Source organism: Chlorocebus sabaeus, chromosome 7 (assembly GCF_047675955.1).
Source record: "Chlorocebus sabaeus isolate Y175 chromosome 7, mChlSab1.0.hap1, whole genome shotgun sequence".
NCBI classification, from domain to species: Eukaryota; Metazoa; Chordata; class Mammalia; order Primates; family Cercopithecidae; genus Chlorocebus; species Chlorocebus sabaeus.
Genome location: NC_132910.1, coordinates 61,976,565 through 61,999,019, shown reverse-complemented (window position 1 = coordinate 61,999,019; position 22,455 = coordinate 61,976,565). Strand labels below are relative to the sequence as shown.

The 22,455-nt window shown below is 37.1% G+C and overlaps 1 protein-coding gene across 1 annotated transcript in view; it reads right to left on the bottom strand.

Annotated features, from left to right (window-relative positions):
* Positions 1-22,455, bottom strand: part of ENPEP (glutamyl aminopeptidase) — an 83,452-nt gene that overhangs the window by 57,555 nt on the left and 3,442 nt on the right. The window contains exons 2-3 of the mRNA XM_037990910.2: positions 12,911-13,052; positions 10,470-10,601 (exon numbers count right to left, since the gene is read on the bottom strand). Coding sequence (XP_037846838.2) covers positions 10,470-10,601; positions 12,911-13,052 — 274 coding nt within the window. The remainder of the gene's footprint in view (positions 1-10,469; positions 10,602-12,910; positions 13,053-22,455) is intronic.

Here is a 22,455-nt window from a genome sequence, read left to right as displayed (position 1 = left end):
TATATATATACCAGGGAATACTTCACAGCCATAAAAAGAATAAGATCATGTCCTTTGCAGCAGCATGGATAAAGCTAAGAGAACTGGCATAGCAACAGAGAACCAAATACCACATCTTCTCACTTATAAGTGGGACCTAAACATTGAGTACTCACGGACACAAAGAAAGAGGCAATAGACATCAGGGCCTACTTGAAAGTAGAGAGGGGGAGGGTGAGAATGGAAAAACTACCTATCGGGCACTATGCTTATTACCTAAGAAGTGAAATAATCTGTACACCAAACCCCTATTACATGCAATTTATTATATAGCAAACATGCACATATACCTTGAACCTAAAATAAAAGTTTAAAAAAGAAATATTTTACAGAAAGTTACCATAAAAAAAATCAGATCATAAATTTTATTCTATAACTGCTACTTTGATCAACAGAGCCAAACAATCAGAGAATATATAGCTACAGTCCATTAATTTTATAACATAAGTAGCCAAAGCATAACTGCATCTTAACTACCATATATCACAAACATTTTTATATTAAGGACTCTACCAACACACTAACATTTTCTGTCATTTAAAGCTCCAACATGGTTTCTGTAATCCATGTAGCAATAAAACATCTGTGATGTTTGGATTTGGTGATTTTAAAAAGCATCCTTCCCTATGCTGATGCCTTCACTCATCCTCACCACACTTCCTGCTCTCTCACCCTACCTTTAATGTACGCTCCATCTGCATCTCCTTCTCCTCTCTCTGGGCTTTGGCAGAGGTGACTGACTCTCCGCTATCATCTGCTAAGCCTCAGCGCTTCTGTCCATGATAAAGTCCAGTCAATTACCTGTGACCTGTCATCATTATTTAATAATTACCATTTTTCTAGTTTATGTGCCTACTTTACCGAGATGATTTTTTAAGTGTATGACTACCCATATTGAAATAACATGGAGTGAGGAGGGATGCATACATGTATTTTCTTTCTTCTTTATTTTTTTAAAGAGTCATACATTTCTTTTTTAATTTAAGAACCCTATTAAAGGTTAAATATAAAGTTTGCATGTCTACTTTATCACTTTATATGTAAACATTATGTATAAACAAAAATATGAAGTTTGTAAGGCTTCAAGAACCTAACTTTTATGTATATATTTACTTTTTGAAGACAGAGGCAAATTAAATTACCTGGTATACCACTGTTGGATACCATTAGTCATCTTTCAAAGCACTAAATCTATGGAGCTAGTATCAGTGGAAAAAGTTTGGGCTTTCTATAGCCTTATTCAGCTGATATTCTTTTGGGAGTTTTGATATATCTGCCTTAACATAGCTGTTGCTTTTCCCTTTCATATTGGAGCCTACTGTAATGTAGGCTGTTGGAGTTCGTTGTGTTATCCCTTTCATTCAAGTGTCTCAAACCATTTGAGAGATAGAACTTAAGACCATGAGAATTGATTCCTGGTTGATTACCATTACTCCCTTTAAGTGTCCCTTTGCCAGACTTGACTTTACTTGACAATCATGACTAGATGCACTAGATCAACCTTCCTTGAACAATTGAATGCGGCTGTGCACCATCTTTATCTTCAGCGATTATTTACGTCCCTGCAACCAAAACCAAGCACAAAGCTCAGAGATAGGAGTATTATGATTACTTATTAATCTTATTACTGAGAACTTAAATTTTTTCAAGGAATGTGGTAAGCACTTTCCATGCAACACTTCTTTTACTCCACACATCAATTCTATGAATCCAGAATTATTAATAATAATAGAAAAACTGTGTTGCATCACTGATAATTACCCCAATCCTTTCACTGGTCCAGTTCCCACAACCCCTAATCCACACTAATAAATCCAATGAGTTCTAAAAATCAAAAGCTTTTTATATGTTTAAGCAAACTAATTTGGCAATATCATATGACCTGAACTGTTAAGAGGTTTTCGAAAATCTTTATTTTTCTCACTAAAAAAGTTGCTGCAGAAGTATCACTGATCATAAAGCGTTGCCCCAAATCCCACTGTAGTTAATCATTAACATATAGTATTCAAACTACATTACCTTTCACAAATCTGAAAACTTCTGAATTCCAACAGACAACTGGTCATGAGGGTTTGGGATAAGGATTGTAGACCTCTTTGTAATTTTAGAGTTCGAAGGTGATTTGAAAATAAATTTCCTCATTGTGTACATGAGAAAAATGAAGTCTAAGACAGGACTGACGCTAGAGTTCAGGACAAAGTTTGTTTTCACTATATCATGCTGCCTATTTTCTCTACTTATAGGACTGAATCCTGACTTCCCCTAGCTGTAAAATACAGATAACAACAGCACTTATGACATAGGGTTATTGCGAATATTAAATAAGATAACACACAAGCAATGTTTAACATGTAATAGTTCTATGTGTCCCATCAAAAGTATTAGTATCATTAGAGATAATACACTGACTTATTAACCTCTGTAATTTTCTGTGTGCGTACTTCCTTGTACGTGATTGATACTCACACTGTGGTGTCCACATTGCCAGTAAGAACATTATGAAAATGCAGGGGAAAAAAATAAATGTTATGGTTTTGACTTTCAAAATACGCTCTTGATGCCCACACAACAAATTTAAAAGCCCAGACTTTTTGGATTGCAAGGGCCTGGTTCCAAAAGACTTTTAGCAATAAAAACAGAAGGCCAGGAAAAAAGCAAACCACAGGGTTTTTCACTCTAATAATAGATCGAAAAGAGAATAAAGAGATGTCCAGGCTACTCTGTGTCAGAAAACTAGACAAAATTTACCTGGGCCAAGGAAAGTAAGGGAAAGTTGAAGGGACAAGACCTGAAACAGATCCTAAAAGAGTGTGAGGGCACTGAGATGAGGACACTGAACTTGGAAAGACCATGTGAACAGAACAGAATCAGCTTAAACAGACTGCCCATTACCACTTGCACCGTCACCTGGGTCAGAAGCCAGGCAGGGCCCTGCAGGGTTCCACCTGGGAGTGCTGCAGCCCCGCGGTGCCCTGGATCCACATCCTTAGTGTCCCTGTCTATTGAGTGTTTTCTATTGATAGAGGTGACCATGCATTCAGGTTTGCCTAGGAATGTCCCTGGAATGTAAATCTGTTGCTTACCTGTTTATACCTCTTGTTCCAACATAATTAATAACACCTCCTCTATTATTTGTTATATATATTTCTAGATGATAAAATACATGGTCACTCTACTTATTGACAGCAGCCTGACTTTTCACTGCTGCTCATCCCACAGAAGTAGCACTATTTATCTCTTGAGGTTTTCTTGGCGAGATGTCATCTGAGCTGCTTCAAAGAGGCATATCATTTTAAATGACGAGCGTGCTTAAAGGATCCCTAAAACACAAGCTGAGATCCTTGACTCTCAGGGCTAGTAACACTAAGAAAGACCTGAAAACACACTTGGGTGGCACAGGGCAATGATGACTATATCTGTTGCACATCTCAATTGAAGTACAGATATCAGCGTATTTCACTCCCTTCAGGGTTTAGCATCCTCCTGTGCACAGAGTAGATGCTCAATAAAGACTTATACAATAATCAGTTTGAAGAAACTGTTTCAGTATCAATACTGAGGTAGCCAGAATGAGAAAGAGAAAATAAATCTGTATCGTTTTTAAATCTATAAATGCATATTTAAGGTGCATAGCTGGTATTACTGAACATGCCATTAATGTGTTAAATTTTATAAAGTTTATGTTCTTTTAAATATTCTTCCAGCAGTAGGTGGAAAGTTAGCAGAGGAAGGTACTTAGTAGAAAGGAATAGTGATACATCAGTTTTTTTCTTTTTAAGTTTTGCCTTATCAATGTGATATACTCTGTCTAAATTTTAGTTTGCTCCTTCCTCATAGATAAATTAGTATGTATATGCAAAACCTTGGTTTGAAGTTTAGGTGAAAAAACACTTTTTTTTTTGTTTGTTTGCTGTGGCTATGCTGGTTCAAAACATGTTCAGAACTCTGAGTTCGGAACTCAGCTGCTATGAAGTGCTGTTTGAGAGGACACTCAGCATGGCCATTAGGTTATACAAAGCATTTACTGGCCGCTTACTTTCCATTTAAGTTAAAATTTAAGTTGTCTGATGCTTAGTGATTATTACTGCAGTATAGTTTTTAAGAAATTAAAAAATGAACATAAAAAAATCTAAATTACCCCATAAAATTTTACATTATTTTTATTATTTTGTTTATATTTTTGTAAATTTAAATAAAAAATAAGAATCATTAGCAATCCTCCATGGCTTGCTAAATTAAACAGATTCATTCAAGGAAGATTAATAACCTTCAATTTAAAGATAACCCTTCCAGTAAAGAAATTAATTTAAAAAACACTAATTAAAATGTTTTAGAAATCAAATTCATTCTGAAAACTTAGCAAAGCCACAGCCAAAATAACTTTTTAAAATAATGAAATGAACGTATGTCAAAAATAATTCTGAGGAAAACAGAAAAATCACCTTTAGAACACCACAATAACAGTTGTTGTGGACATCCACTGCGGAATGCTACAATAAGTGGTAAAAAAAACTGAAGAACAAACAGGGTATTTACATAGCCTTTCATTATCACTCCCTAAATATTTATTAATCACTGTGATGGTCATAATGTATATCCATAAATTCTTTGTTACTCCTCCCTCCAGGAAGTGGAGCTTAACTCTTCCCTTTGGGTGTGGACTGCATTTAGTGATTGCTTCTAACAAACAGAAGATGGAAAAGAAAACTAGTAAACTAGAGCAGAGAAACCTGGCAGACACCATCTCAACCAAGTGATCAAAGTCAGCATCACCAGGAATAAGTCATGAGGATGTCATGTACCCCCTGATAGGACGTGATGAAAAGGACCCTTCACCTCTGTGGTATTCTCCAAAATCCAAAGCCTCAGTCTAATCTTAAGGAAACATCACACAAACCCAAACAGAGAAACATTCTATGAAATATCTGAATAGTACTCTTAAAAAGTGTCAGGATCATAAAAAAGAAAAAAAACTGAGAAATGTCATATATTAGAATGAATTAAGGAGACACACTGCTAAGTATAATGTAGATGTATCATCTATTGGATTTTGGAACAGAAAAAGCACATTAGTGAAAAAACCGGTGAAATCCAAGTAAACACTGTTGTTTAGTTAATAGTATTGTATTATATTGATTTCTTAGATTTGACGAATGTTTGATAAATGGTTATATAAGATATTAACATTAAGGGAAGGTTACATGGAGACTCTGATATGTCTTTGCAACTCCATGTAAATCTAAATTTCAAAATAAGAAGTTTAAAAATATTCCTCTGAGCATTAAAGCAATGAAACTTAAAAAATAAGATTATTTCTATGAAGAGAAATACATAAATCAAAGTCTATGGCACAAAACCTAAAACTATTATAAAGATAGGCTGTTTTTAAAAAATCCATGGCATATATACATACATACTCTCTGCCCTCAGCCAGTCTTTCTAATCCAGCCAAACAATGGAAGCAAGTAAGAAGACACAGACAGTAAGAAGACCCCATTCACAGATAGAATCCCAGATGCAATTATTCAGCGATCATCCGGTAAGACTTTTTGGAAGAAAGTACAACATAATCCCTTCTACTGAGATATTAGAATTAATATGGTCATAGTATAAGCCAATTAAATGGATAATATCTTACACCAGCATTCTCTTAGTGAATAATTCTTCCCAACTTCCTCTTCTGTTCAGGAAAGCCAAGGCAAACTTGACTAGAGTTGAAATAATCTCCGACAAGGTAATTTCTTGTTTTTGCACACATACTTCTTTGTAAAATACAGATGCCAAATGTGCCCAAAGAAATTCAAGGCCTCCTGAGATTTTTGTTTCTCAGCAACAGAATCACTCACGCCATTTATTTTTTATTTATTTACTTATTTATATTTTTGAGACCCAGTTTTGCTCTGTCACCCAGGCTGGAGTGCAGTGGCGCCATCTCGGTTCACTTCAACCTCTGCCTCCTGGGTTCAAGCGATTCTCCTGCCTGAGCCTCCCGAGTAGCTGGGATTACAGGCACGTGCCATCACGCTCAGCTGATTTTTGTATTTTTAGTAGAGACAGGGTTTCGCCATTTTGGCCAGGCTGCTCTCAAACTCCTGACCTCAAATAATCTGAGCACCCCAGCCTCCCAAAGTGCTGGGATTACAGGCACGAGCCACAGCGCCCGGCCACCATTGTCATTTAACTTGTCCTGAATTTGATTCCTTAAAGACTCATGCAAAGCTAAAGCATTCTGGGAAAGTTACTGTAGACCAACTGTACCTCAGAAGGCATCACAAACCTAACAACTTCAAATGATTTTATGTATACTAACACGGGTGATTTCTTTTTCCTACTTTGTGTTTTTCCAATTTTCAATAATATACATGAATTAAACTTATAATTTTAAAAACTCAAAAATACATTTATAATGTACATTGTCCTTGGTTTGAAAATGAATTGCAATATATTCCAATGGGGAACTTTGTGCTGAACTCTCAGGTTCATGACATGCTTATTGGGAATATTGTTTCCTCTCTGATGACGCCTGCAGGAACAATAGGATTACGTTTTGTTTTCTTTAAAAACAGTAACTAGACAGTTTGTTCACATAACTAAAAAGTCATATAATCTCTGCATACTATGCACAGTTCAAGGTGTGTCCACTTTTTTATTTTTCTGTGGTAAAATTCAGTGATTTCATTTACTGTAAAACCCTAATCAATCAACTAAACCTGAAGAAGGCCTCAGGAGTAGATTTCTTGCAGAGTTGTAAAAAATCCTTCCATCAGTGGCTGGCCTCAATTGTTGCTAAACTATTCTTAGTAACTCTTCATGTTACTCTGTTTAGAATTGAATCAAAATGCAATGCAATTAATTTAAAAGGAGAATATAAGAGAGAAAAGACTTCTGAGCTACCTTCAAAACCAATTTAATTTTTCTCATGAGCAACAAGGATATTTTAAACATAATGAATGGTTCAACTCTAAAGTCGGCTATACTCTCCTCAACTAAACAATTAAGAATGCAGGCATTGATTCTGTGTTTATTGATATAAAGGAACTATTGTCAGAGAGGCAAATATATCCAAGAGAGTTTAATCAGGGCATTATAGATTCTTAGATTGCATAGTATAATCTGATTATGAATAGCAGGTGGTTAATGTACCAGAAGAAGAGTGGATAAGAATAGTCACCTAATAATGGTGTACAAAACAGCTACATGGCTTCATTTTTTATTTTTGTGTTTTACTAAAAAAGTAATAAAATGACTTTGGGTCCAGGTGGTACAGTAAAGGGATGCTTTGATGTACCCCACTAATACTAATACTCAGAAATTAGTGATAAAATATAAAAATGGGAACAAGACATAAGGATCGGGAGCTATAAGCATACTGAGCTCCAGTTTTGGAAGGAATCGGTCAGAAACAGGTTCCTGGGGATCAGACCCAAGCCATGCTTTGGAAATCATGTTCTAAAACTCTGACTACTAGTTCTGATTGTTTTCTCATCACTTTTTGGGTTTTATTTTATGACAATCATATTCTTGAATTTTTGAATATATTAATTAAAGGTTGTGTGTATGCATGTTTAATTTTGTTATGACTTTTTGGAATTCTCTTTTGTTTTTCCAATTATCACTGTTTTCTCCCACTGTGTTTCTATTTGTCTTAGATGTTTTTCTTTTATGTTACTTGTTTTCCTCATATACCTGGTTGTTCTTAGCTTGTCTGCTAAGTTCTAAGAATGTAGGACTCTGAGGCTGGTGTGAGTTTCCTCTGGTGTTACATTTCAATAGATTTAAGTAGGTTGGTTTTTCTGTAACTCTCTGGAGTAGGAAATCATACCAGGAGCAGTTTGTACTTGGGTGGGTGTCAACTATTAGATTTCAACTTACAGTGAGTGGGTAGGGAGCCAGGAGGCGAAGCTCCCAAATGCCAAATGGGAGGAACTCACTGTGGAGCATTTGCATTCACACTAGATCCCTTAAATTTCTCCCATAAGGTTCTGTTCAACTTTTAAAGGAAACGGACCCACAGTTTTTTTCAGGAGGCGAAACTCTGGCTGCCTATCTTCTATGGAAGGGCTGGAGGAAGGGGAAAGCGGCACATCTCATTTTCTTGAAACTTTTCTGGCTCAGAGCCTCTGAGAAGTTTCAAAAGAGAGTTTGGCTTCTGTTGATCTTTTATAAAATAGATGACTGGAAAGTAATGTATTAAAACAATATTATGTTTGTTTCCCTCCCAAATGATGGAACGCATCACTTATTTAAGACAAAATGTTATGCTCTCAGTTTTCATAGAAGAACCATTTAAGAAATAATTACCACCTACAGGACGTTTTGGGATCTTTTGCAAAACTGTAGTTTTTCATTATGTCACTTCAAATCCTTTATATAAAACCCATCCCAAGAACCCAGCTAACTAACTGGTACAGGCTTTAATGATTTACCTAGCTAGTATAATATTACAAGTAAATGTCCTTGGTCAGAGGACCTGGTGATAGAGTCATATTGGAAATTCAAGCTCACTGTCATTATTAGAAAATAACTGCAAATACTATGTCCTCTGCTGATTGGTTAAATGCATTGTTCTTACCTACGAGACTCTGTCATCTTTAGTACAATTGCTTAGCCTTTCTGTTTCCTCTTGGTATTTCTACCTCAAATAGAGAAATTTGCCCAGAATGTAATAATAATTTTTAAAACTTAGTGTGGGAAACACCTGCACATGATGAAAGACAGCCATGCAATAGAATTGTCAATGATGAAGAAAGCAGCTTCAGATGAAAATTGCATGTTTGCTAGACTGAAAGAAAAAAGCAAGCTTGACTAATGTTCTCACCTCTATATTAAGCAAGAAGAATGCCATCGACTGCACTCAGCACAATCTAGAAAAAACAACTTCCTCTTTCTGAAGCCATTTCCTTTTCATACCTAATATTATCTGTCAGCCACTGGTAGTTCCCTTTACCATGACTGAAGTTTGCATCAAAGCAACCTACATGGCAAGGGAAAGTTAGAATATGGATGAGTCCTCACGATATGCAGCCCCTTTGAAAACGTCTGTGGACATCCCCCACTCACTATAATTTCGATACAGTATAGGCAGCATGCTGGCAACCCAGGTTGAGGACATCTAAATATCAACTCCTACTACACCAAAGCAAAGGCAAATTTTCCCTTTGTTAATTTCACAGGAAATAGAGGAACCCATCCTCTCTCCTCCAATGACTGATGAAGAGGTAAAGATATTTTCAGAATATCACACTTCAGAAGGCTAAGCAAGATACAGTATTTGGAAGGAGCTTGGAATTTAAGTCTCTACCACCTGCCAGCTGGGTCATCTTGAATAAATAACCTAAATTCATTAAACTTCAATTTTTCTTATCTCTAAAATGGGGGTGATGATTTCCTCCTTATAAAATTATATTGCAAAGATGGTGAGGCTTTATATATTTAAAATATATGGTGCAGAGGTGGATTAACTAGAACTGGCTTAATAGACAACCTAAACATATGTTCAGGACATAACCAAAATGGGGGCCTCCAAAATGAAAAAAATTAATTAGGTAAAAGTATGTGGTTCTTCAAAAGAAAACGATTAGGCCGGTCGTGGTGGCTGACGCCTGTAATCTCAGCACTTTAGGGGGCCAAGGCCGGTGGATCACCTGAGGTCAGGAGTTCAAGACAAAGCTGACCAATATGGTGAAACCCCGTCTCTACTAAAAATATAAAAATTAGCCAGGCATGGTGGCGGGCGCCTGTAGTCCCAGCTACTCAGGAGGCTGAGGCAAGAGAATCGCTTGAACCCGGGAGGTGGAGGTTGCAGTCAGCTGAGATCGCGTCACTGCACTCCAGCCTGGATGACAGTGCGAGACTTCATCTCAAAAAAAAAAAGAAAACTATTGAACTAGTCGTCTTGATATCTTTTAAAAAAGCTTATTTATATTTTATCATACTTTTAAAAAATGCTTTTGGATACTTTGCTGCTACCCATTTTGATTACATATAGGAATGGAGCCATAAACTTCTCAGTGCCTCGTCATTCAAAGCATATTCCTTTACCTCAGGTTTCCTCCTCTCTCTCTAGTCTATATCTGAGAGAGATACACATATACTCAACCATTTTTTTACATTGGGCATACCCAAACATGTTAACATATTTGTGCTGGTATACTTAGGAGCTAGTTTTTTACTTATAGCAAATGTTCCCTTGAAATAATTAAGGCCATAAATACCTATGTCAGTTGTGTTGGTTTATTTTTTACCTGTGTCCTTTCAGCCTACATTTTTCTATATTGTTCTATGTATTATCAAGTTCTCAGACCCTGGGAACTAATGGGCTTTTCTGGCATGTTGTTTGGAAAAAAAAAAAAAAAAAAACTACTCAAAAAAGGTAGAAAATTAATTACAAATGCATAGGTGGTAAATGTTTAAAATATAATGAGACTCACAGGTTTTCCACTATTTGATATTCTCTTTACAGAGTGGAATTGATGTACAGCAAAGCACACCAGGTACGTGCTCATAGGGACAGACTTCTCAAAAGTTGTTCGAGTCCATTTATCATCCACTGACTCTTCTTTCTATTGAAAAGAAAAGACAAACTTTTAGCTATCAAAATATCAATCATATATATACAAGACAAACAAACGATTGCCCCAAACCTTGCTTTCTAGTCAGAAGTCCTTTGTCAAAGCTTAGCAGTCTAATTGTTTGTGGTGATGTGGAAAAGACTATAGGAAAATTTACTTCGTTTTTAGAACTGTTAAAGACTGACTGAATTACACACTGTATTAGGTTTTTCAGGGAGAAATAAAATGTTGACTGGACTATCAGTTGAATAGGAGTTTGTCTGTCTACACTAAACACACCATGCTGACCATAATATTTGAGAGTACTGCAATCTCCTAATGAAAAACAGGCTCGTGTTCAGGTATTTGCTGATTCGACTGTGCAGGAGGGCAATTGCTGTACCCAGTGTAGCGGAACATTGGCTTCTCTTTTCCATCTTTGGTTGTCTACTTCAAAGACCAAAGGTATGGCCACCGAAGTCAGTGCCTCAGTCTCCATGGACAGAGCGAAGGATTCTATTGCTTGACACAACTATTGACCTATCTGGCTTGTTTTGTCCATGCCAGCTCTGTTGTCCTCACTGTCGATCACCAATCCTAACACTTCAACCATGAATCCTGCTTCCATTATTAAACATTTCCACATCTCCTGCAGCCACTCTATTTGGGATGGTTTAAAAAGAGATTAAGTGAAGGAGGCTGGACTAGAATGGGTGCCGCTGACACTTGAAGCATGTGTGTGCATGCCCTTGTATAATCGTGGTGGGGCTCCAGGCTACATTACCATAAAAACGTAGTAGTGTAGTTTTGATCTCCTAAGAACCCAGATATTCTCCTACTTCCAGGACTACTATTTGGATCTAGTAGAAGGTAAAGTGTAACTCTGCACAGTGAAAAGGCCATAACAGAAGATCTTAAGCAGAAGTTGGTGAATTTGCCATTTTCCCCCCCAACTTCATCTAGATTGGTGTGTCATACTTTAAGTTTATCCTTTCCCCTTTCTTCTCCAATCAAACCTTAGAAGAAAACAAATTGGTAATTAATTCTCACTGAGGCATGGATGGCTGCTGAGAGTATATTTTAATACTCTTAAGTGTTTATTTGCTTCATTTTGTTGTTGCTTTCTCAAGGAATATTTTATCATTTAAAAAGATGAATTTTAAGATAATATTTAAAACAGTGGATCAGAAAGATGGGAGACATAATTTGGGGCCAGTGTCCTTCTGATTATTATACCTAAAGATGAGCCTGACCCTTTTACATGTCAAAAGTATAAAGTATGTAAACCTCAACTTTGAGGTAATGAAACTCTAGGTAACAACATTATCCATTATGGGGATAGATGCAATAACAGAGAAAAGTGTTTTATGTTAATGAATAATTTATACAGGCAGAAATTATCAGCCTTTTAAAAATTTTTTCTCTTTTTTCTTTTTTTAATTTTATTTATTTATTTATTTATTATACTTTAAGTTCTGGGATACATGTGCAGAACATGCAGGTTTGTTACGTAGGTATACACGTGCCATGGTGGTTTGCTGCATCCATCAACCCATCACCTACATTAGGTATTTCCCCCAGTGCTATCGCTCCCCTCGCCCCCGACCCCTTGACAGGACTTGGTGTCTGTGTCCATGTGTTCTTATTGTTCAACTCCCACTTATGAGTGAGACCATGCGGTGTTTGGTTTTCTGTTCCTGCGTTAGTTTGCTGAGAATGATGGTTTCCAGTTTCATCCATGTCCTTGCAAAGGACATGAACTCATCCTTTTTTATAGCCTGTTTTTTTTCTCCAGACATTTAACAAGCACTTTCCATTCACCAAAAGAGTCTATGGGCAAAGTGTTCCCTGGTTTGCTTCCACAACCCAGTGTTTAAGTGATGATTTTTTTTTTTATAGTAACTTTATCTTTTTTTTTTTTTTAACAAAAACAAAAACTGGGTTTATATTCACCTGAAAACTAAATAGTGAGTAGCCCTTAAATATTTTCAAGTCTGTAACTCCATTAGCTTGCCATTACTGCAATTTGTCACGACTCAGGGATGCTGGCAGCTAAGCAGAGCCCAAGCAGATGTATGTGTCTGCGGCATTGTCTCTTGCATAGAAACACCAGTGTGCCTTTCTTGCCAGACTGTGGTATCTTACAGACTTCTAGGACTCAAAGAAAAAGATTGCCAAAATGTATTTCACTCGGCTAAATAAACTATTAGTGCATATTTAGTTTTAGAATTCAATGGGTTCTCTTTCACAGAAAATCAGGTAATTGGCCTAATGTTGTCAATAGACTCTCTGCATAAACAAAACATTTAAAAAATACTTACCGCCACTGGCATATTTGAAAGTGCTTCATATTCTTTGGGATGGGTGATAGATATTGTATAAGTTGCCTTTTTGTTGGGCTCATCAAAACAAGGAAAGGATTTCCTGGCATCTGTGGGTTCATGATCGGTGGCCGCTATGCTCCTTAGAAAGAAACACACAAACAAAATGCATGCTGCTTCTTCTGACAACCCCTATGTCTCTATTCCTGGGGGAAAAAAAATCAGCTATGCAATTATAACTATTACATTTCCAAAAGTGAGGTTCCATCTAGAAGACTATCAAATACTTGTCAAAAGTTTTCCTGGAATTTTTAGGTTAACAAATTTTTTAAAAATTCTGAGACAGATTGCTTCAGATATTTCATTCACATATTTATTTGTCAAAAACCACAGTTACTTTTGCATCAACCTAACAGCTATTTTGGTGCCATAACTAAAAATCTGTGGAGTAGCAAAAATAAATCCAATTATGATTTAGTACTCTCTCCACTCCAAACCCATTGAGCAACAAGTAGATAAACAGAAAGCCAAACTTAAAAGCTTGTGTCTAACTGCCCTTATGGGAAGTGAACAGCTGTCTTCTGTCACATAGTGGAGTTTATTACAGAGTCCCCAGTCCCTGCCCCTAATGGCACATTCTTTGTTATTTATGTTACACCAGGGACAAAACCCCCAGTTTCATTTCCACGTAAAGGCAGTGCTGAGTAATCTCCTAGGTGAAGTAACCTTTGTCCCAGATTAAAGCTCACTCTTAAAAAGAGACAGCAGCATTTATTTTTATGGCTCTAACTAGGCGTATGCTTGTGTAAACTAAAATGTTAATGTTTACTATTTTCATAATTTCAAGGTGAAAATATTATTTTGAGTAATTGCTCAAAAAATCAGTAAGCATACACTTCTTACATGTAAACATATTACAGTAAGAGAATATTGTATATTTGCTTGTTGGAAAATCAAGCGAAGTAAAAAGTAGAAAAGTAAAGAAATGGTAATTTCTATTCATTAATAATATGTATACGGAAAAATGTTGTTGTTCAGGATTCTCAAAACTAAGAAAGACATACCATAAAGAATATCAGGCTAAATTATTACATTATCCATTCATCCAAGAAATATTAATTGAGTCCCTTCCACACACACACACACACACGCACACACAAGCACCTCTGCATGCATGCACACATTTGCAGACATTTTTCTGGCTGCTGTAGAAACCGCCTTTGCAAAATTACAACAGAGGAAATTATGACAGTGAAAAACGTCAGCCCTAACCGACTCCATCTTGCTTTTAACCGACTCCATCTTGCTTTTAACCTTTAAGCTATATTTGTTCATTCCTGAGCTCAGGCCGAACTAATTTTGGCAAGGAATTCGGTTAATGGTTTGACTCTGAAACCAAATTGATAATAGCCCTTTCCTGAAAAGACCTCCTTCTTCCCTGGGGACCAGTCTGCCTTTGCAGAACTAACAAATTAGCTATAAGATTAGAAATTACAGTTTAGGGGTCATGCAGCCTCTGGCTGCAAGAGTCTCAACCTCCTCAAATTCCTCATGGGGATAACATTACTACCGTAAAACCTAAGATTAGTGCTTGAGATATTTTGCAGACTCTGTCCTTGATGGATCAGCTGACACCACCCAGACCAGTAATCTGGCTCAACCAGTTCTGCCATCCCACCCAGGAACAGAAAACAGCAAGAAAAACTCACTTTCGACCCTCTATGATTCCATCTCCAACTTGACCAATCAGCACTCCCCACTTCCCAAGCCCCTACCCGCCAAATTATCTTGAAAACTCTGATCCCCAATGCTCAGGGAGACAAAGTTGAGTAACAATAAAATTCCGGTGTCCTGCACAGCCGGCTCTGTATGAATTACTCTTTCTCCGTTTCAATTCCCCCTATCTTGATACATCGGCTCTGTCTAGGCAGCGGGCACAGTGAACCGACTGGGCGGTTACATGTACAGATAAGATTCCAGATGGCTTACAGGGTGTTAGACAAGAGATACACAAATAAATAAATAATTTAGGAGAGTGATGATAGCTATATAGAAAATAAAACACTGGAAGAGACAGAGAATGACTAGGAAAAGTGGTAAGCAACAACATTAGGTAGAGTAGTCACAATCTCTTGGTTTGTCAAGATCTAAATAATAAGAAAAAGCCAGGCAAGTGGAGGTTCAGGGAAATATGTTCAAGTAGAAGGAACCATTAGTGCAAAGTCGCTAAGATGAAAAAGAACCTGATGTGGTTGAAGAATTGAAAAGTGTCCAGTGTGGCTAAAGAACACTGATCCAGACGGACTGGAGCCAGAGATAAGTTGGACATGAGGTCAGCAGAGGCCAGATCAGGGAAATATCAGAGATCATGAGAAGAGCATACATTTTATTTTGATTCAAGGATTTATTACAGTCAAGGATTTGACTGCCTTTGGCCAAATATGGGAGTATTGGAACATCAAAATAAACAATGGGATTATAACTCATTGAATAAATTAACAATCTCTGACTTTTTACTCTGATTTTTTTAAATGAATAAATAAATGAGTGACAAGGGAAATTTATTCCTTCCAGTAGATTGTCTACTAATGATATTTGAAGGAAAATTGATTTTAAAAATCATCAATGGGTGCCAAAACAAGGAGGTGAAAGTTTGGGGAGGAAGGGATATTTGCAAGGTTTCAAAAAAACACCCTGAAAGTTACCTAAAGAGAAACATTGTAACTTTACAATGGAGACGTTTGTTGGACACTACCTTAAGCAAGCTATCAAAGGAGGCATCACTAATTAAGAGTTCCAACAAGCACGGTGTGTCTCTAATGCGATTTCCTGAGAGAGACACATCACTTCTGTGATAGTCCTGACAAAGAAAAAATAAAAATAAAAAGTTTAACTTGCATTTTTAAATCATGAGGAAAATCAGACAAGCTAAAACTGAGGGACATTCACAAAATAGCTGGCCTGTATTCTTCAAAAATATTAAACTTTAGAAAGACAAAGGAGGACTAAGGGACTTCTTTTAGTTTAAAGTTTAAAGGAGTCTAAAAGGGCATGACACTAAATGCAATGCACCATTCCAGACTGGGTACTGGACTGGGAAAAAAATCATTTAAAAAGACATCATTAGGTTAGTTGATAAAATTTTATTACAGACTGTGAATTAGATAATTGTATCAATGTTAAATTTCTTCATTTTGACAACTGCACTATGCTTATTTTAGAGAATGCCCTTGTACTTAAGAAATATGCTCTGATGTTAAGGGATAAAGGGAGAGGATGTTTCCATGTGCTCTGGAAAGGAAGGGGAAGGGTTACGGGCTAAAATGTAAACAACTGGTGAATCTAGGTTAAGTATTTCTAGGAATTCCTAGTACCATTCTTATAACTTTTCCTATGAGTTTGAAATTATGTCACAATAAAGTTACCCAAGAAAAGCCTCAGTTAAGAATTCATTCTGCAAAAGAATAATCATTGATTAGTTTTGTGACATTAACAGTTTAGTCTATTGAAGTTTCTAAACACCTTGCAGATTGTAGTTAATTGCAAATATATCAGACTCTAAAAAAGCCTGTACACTTTCCCAGAGTATGAAAGTTTTATAGTAAGATCCAACAAGCTCCAACCCCATGTTTAGTCAGCTGCCTTTTTCTTCTGAATTCTTCTGACTTCTGATGTCTTCCAGAGGCAGAGGAAAAGGAAAAGTCACTCCTTGCAAGAATGTCTCCGCTGAGTCACACCTTAGAAATAAGCCAGCTAATTTGAGAAAATGAATGTGTGTGAGTGTGCACGCGTGCATGCGCGCACCACACACATCTTCGTGTGTGGGAGGTGAGAGGAAGGAGGGAGTGGAATTACACTTTCCTAAGCTATAGCCATGGGGTATGTTTTCAAATACTCTATTTTACTCTTGGCTGATGCTAGAATATGAATACACACACACACACACACACACACACACACACACACATATATTCCTAAGAATCCAGGAAAGAAAATAATTTTCAATCCTTTTCTTACCTTCTCTCTTTAAAAGACATTCTGCTTGATTGTAAGCAAAAACTACCTTTCTAAACTAGCATATTCCTGAACTTGCCAATGGACATGGAACAGAACAGTGTGGGAGATTTCTCTGTGCAGTGTGTTTGGTCCAGCTCAGTGGTCGTCTCAGCAAATGTCAATCACAGCAAGTCTAACTCAATCACAGTGACCCAGATATAGATACAGTGACATTCATCAACCAGAAGAGCTATATAATGTTTATTTTCTTTTTCTTTTTTAAAGTTCAGAGCCAATATGATTTTATGGGGAAAACCCTTTTCTAAGAGCAAACAAACATTCTTACATTCTAATCCACTTCAGCTACTTAAGTGGGATCTTGACCAAGTCACAAAACCCCAGACTTTTAGTGTCCTCATCTGTAAAACCTGGTCACCAGAGCATGTATGGCCTCTTCACAGCATTATGGGGAAGTAAGAAGGGGTAGATTACATGTAGTAATACATTTGAAACTCCCTTAAAATTTACATAATGCGGTTAGGATATACCTCATTCTACATCTCACAAATCTAGAATATAAGAATCTACATCTTATAAATGTAGAATGCTGACTATGACCTAGCACTTTCACAATCTGAAATATTTCAAATTCTTTCATTTGACTGCAATATATACTGGAACAAAATTACTTGGTGTATATACACTGTATGCAATACAAGCATTTTTAAAATGGTAACCTGTTCTTTTTCTCATGAACTTCAGAATAACTCAAAAGCTCCTTTTTATATATCCTAAATTCCATCAGTTGGCCCTAAACTTTTCTAAGTGTATGCAAAGTTGAAAACAAGGAATAAGAGATAACAATACAAAACAATTCTAGATCACAACTTATTTGGGAAGGTTTTATTCAGTGATTAAAATCAGATGACTTGTGTTGCAAATTAAGAGAAAAAGGCTGACTAATAGCACAATATGTTCAGGAGTGACTTGTGGGTATGTCCTGAATAATTATCACGCCAGGCAAATGTGTCGGAGTATACCACCTTCCCACAAGGGCCCCCTATGCCATATTAATAGGTCACTTACTAGACCTAGAACAATAGAATGATAGTATATGCAATTTAGTCATTTCCAAAAGGGAAAAGCATTTCTCTGGCACCTCTGAGTGGATCAGATCAAGGTGACTTTAGAGAAAACTGAGGGAGAAGGGACGATAGCACAAACTGTGGCTTGGATCACTCTGAATCGACTCGAAAAACAAAACCCAAGAAAGGTACCTAATTATCTCATAAATCATCTGGTATGCTGCTTCCAGGGAAGACTCTCCAGCTGTGTTGAGCAATTTTATAGTTGAACCAGCAAAATAAACAGCAAGTTTTGGGTGAAATCCTTAAACACAGAGCTTCTGATTCAGAACAGGTAGTCACAATTGCTAGAAGTCTATATAGACTAAATAAAGGGTTCCAGAATTACGTACAGGAGCAGATTGGTGAAAAACAACCCCTTTAGATTGTTCAGACTTCTGTGTATTTTTATGGTGGTTTGAATTATCCAGTTGGTTATTTAACTTTATTTTCCAATTGCTTTTTTTCTATATAGAAGATATTCAAGGTCACGTAAAATTTCTTTTTGTTTTCTTGCTTCTAAAATAAAATAAATTTACTTAGCCTCCTGCAACAAGTAAACAAGACCAAAAAGAAAATATATTATTTGTTTGTTTGTTTGTTTGTTTGTTTGTTTGAGATGGAATCTCACTCTGTCACCCAGGCTAGCGTGCAGTGGTGCGATCTTGACTCACTGCAACCTCTGCCTCCTGGGTTCAAGCAATTCTCCTACCTCAGCCTCCAGAGTAGCTAGGATTACAGGCATGTGCCACTACTCCCCACTAATTTTTGCATTTTAAGTAGAGACGGGGTTTCTCCATGTTTGCCAGGCTGGTCTCGAACTCCTGACCTCAGGTGATCCGGCCACCTCAGCCTCCCAAAGGGCTGGGATTACAGGCACGAGCCACCTTGCCCAACCAAAAATCTATTCCTTATTGACATTCTTATTAATAATGGGATAATAGCTCAGCATACCAATCTAAGAATATAATCAACAAACTGACATACAATAAAAATTTCAAGGTCAAAACTACATGTGCTTGAGTATACATACACATCCATGCACGTAAGAATACATTACACACACACACACACACACACTTAATGATGATTATCTCACCGATGTTTCCACTCACCTCCTAAATCTTTATTACAAGCTCTAACCTTGTGCTTCAGACTTACATAGGCAAGTGCTTCCTAGTCATCTCTTCCTAGATGTCTGACAAGCCATCAACACATCTGACACTGAACTTACAACCTTCCCTTCTAACGTGGCTATTTCCCATCTATTTCCAATATCAACTGAGGTGAAGGCTAGCTGGGGTATCCTAGACCCATAACTTTAACTCACCCTTCCTCATAGTCAGTCAATCTGCAAATCTTGACTACTTTACCTCTAAACTATTTTCTCCATTGTGCACTCTCTTCTCTATCCTGAAATCACTTTTCCTGTCTGATTCTTATCTTCTCTTTCCTGGATTGCTCTAATATCTTTCATATATCCAAGTGTATAGTTAAGTTAACTCTTTCTTTCACCATCCATATCCAAAAAGTCACCAGGTAATTTCTCCTTCGTAATGCCTATCATGGCTATTTTTCCTTTTCCTCCATATGAGTTTTCCTCAGTGATATCTAGCTAGCCTCTTCATATAAACTTCCCCTACAAACTAATTTTCTTGTCCCCACTATGCTTTTCTGACTTGGTGCCTTTCCTTTATGCCTGCTTTTACTTTCTCACTGGTCTCTGCTGCTGAATTCCCACCATAACATCAAAATTCAGCTTAAATCCTACTAGTGCTACGAAGAACACCTTGGAAGCCCAAACTAGAAATGATCTCTTTAAAATTCTGGTTGTACTTCCTGTCAATTCCACTGTTTCTCTGCCTTTAAACTATGGAATTTGCATTCCTAAGTACAAATACACACACGCGCACACACACACACACATAAACTCTTCCTTTCCCCAAGGTAGGGAGAAAAGGAACCAAGGGAAAATTTTCACCTAAGTGGGAATGTAGAGATGTTCTTGGTGGAAGTTAGGCTCGTTTATGGGAAAGGAGCTGTGGTAATGCAATGTGTCCCAGCATTTGCCAAAGGATACTAGTCATGTGAGAGCTTATATGAAAATATCTCCATATATTCCATTTAACAATATTTGAGTGTTCACTGTGTGCCAAACAATAAATGAGAGACATATATCCCTACTCTTAGGAACCCCACAGAAGAATCCATAGCCACAGATAGTTGGAAAACTACATAGAGGATATTATCACATAAAAGTCTCTGAAAACCCTGTAATCCCAGCTACTCAGAAAGGTGAGGTGGGAGGATCACTTGAACTCATGAACTCATGAGTTCGAGCCAGAAGTTCTACTCCAGCCTGGACCTCATCTCTTTAAAAAAAAAAAAAAAAAAAGTCTCTGAAAAGTTCCATAATTAAAGAACAAAATCCAAAACAGATCATTGTGTATTTAGTATTATTGCACAAACTGATTTAGCCACAGAATCTCTCCCCTGCTATTTTTCTGGTAATATTCACTGAGATCCCCATGCAACTAGAATTCTGCGGTCCATACTTTGGGAAATGCTAAGTAAGCATAATTCAAATGCTAACAAGGAAAAGCCAAATCTTGGAGAGAAGAAAATATATACTTTGGAGTTTGAGTGGAGGGAAACTCTTTTAAGGAAGGGAACAGCTGAAAATCCTACATAACATGGTGAGAAAATGGGAAGAAGGAGGGTGTGGTCAGAGGAACATTCCAAAGGTTCCAATCCTTCCAAGTGAATTTCCTCAGACCCTAAAGAATAGACTAGAGAGTAGGAAGAGGTAGATCAATAAAGGAAAAGCGACTGGATGTTTCTCAGACTTTCTCCTTCCACGCCCCACTACAACTCTGTTCCCAGAAAGACAATGTGGAATTCTAAATTGTGCCCCCTTTCTTCCCCATGTCTCAATCTTGAGAGAAAGCATCTTGGGTAGCTGTGAAGTTTGTGAAGCTCAAAGTCCTGATTGTATTTGCAGAAATTAAGTAATTTTGGTGACTACTGAGTGCAATCCTGTTTATTTTGCATTGTGGTTGTCACATTAATATCCCTAACTGCTAATACTCAATCCTGGAGTTACATTTTACGTTAAGGTCAGAAAATATAATTTTTGACTCCGTACTTCACATGTATGATGATGTTTAAAATGATACAAACATCACATATGATGAAACTCACTCTATAGTATGAAAGAAAGGCGCTGCCCCTGGTGAACTCCCTCTGGCGGCCCTTATATGGAGCCTGTGGATGAGAACTCCTAGAGGCTGCATTGCCAAAATATTACTCACAGGCTTGGAAAAAAAAAAGCATGATGCACTTTTCTCATATGCTTGAAATATTTCAGACAAGGAAAACAAAAAGTATTCCATTTAGCCTAAATGAGGTTATTGAGCTGACGCCAGATCTGTTCCAAAACCATGTGTGTGCAGTACAGAACTGGCAGCATCTTTTGTAATGTGAGAGCTTCAACTGCTCCCAATGAAACACACAGAGTTGGGAACACCAATCCTCAGAGAGAGCTGAACTGAGCATCAGCCTTCCTCACCAATCTCGCCGTCATTTTGCATTCTCCAATCAAAAGTTAAGTCAACTGAGCTTCAGAAGGGCAGCTCTCTGGTATACATTTTATGGCAAAATTAACTGGTACTGCAAAATTAACTCAAAGAGTGAGAGTATTTGTGTATATAATGCTTTCTTAAACTTATAATGTACATAATACAAACTTATTAATGAAAACTATGTAGTTCCCATTTTTGGCCTTCCTAATATGTGTAAAATTTTATTTCATTATTTTATAAATATTTTGATGGTTTTACTCAGATAAAATTTCTCTTGTCTTTATGATCTAAGAAGCAGTTTTAAAGTTTTAGCAATAATATTTAAAAAGTCTTGACTCACTTTCACTTTAATGAATTTTTAGAATCTCTTTAAGGTGGATATTCTTCAGAATATTGCCCTTCCTTCGACCATTGGCAAACACTTTTAAAAAATCATTGTATTATTAATAAGGCTCAGAGAAATAGGCGCTTTCTACACTGTTGGTGGAAATGGAGTTTGGGACATGTTTTTTGGAAGTCAGTTTGGAGACACACACATGCATACACATATTCATGCGTATATATGTTATATATGTATATGCATGTACACATATATACACAGACATACACGTGTTTATACACAGGTAGTATTGGCCCATCTTCTAGGAATTTTCTTTTTTTTTTTTTTTTTTTGAGACGGAGTCTCGCTCTGTCGCCCAGGCTGGAGTGCAGTGGCCGGATCTCAGCTCACTGCAAGCTCCGCCTCCCAGGTTCACGCCATTCTCCTGCCTCAGCCTCCCGAGTAGCTGGGACCACAGGCGCCTGCCACCTCGCCCGGCTAGTTTTTTTTGTATTTTTAGTAGAG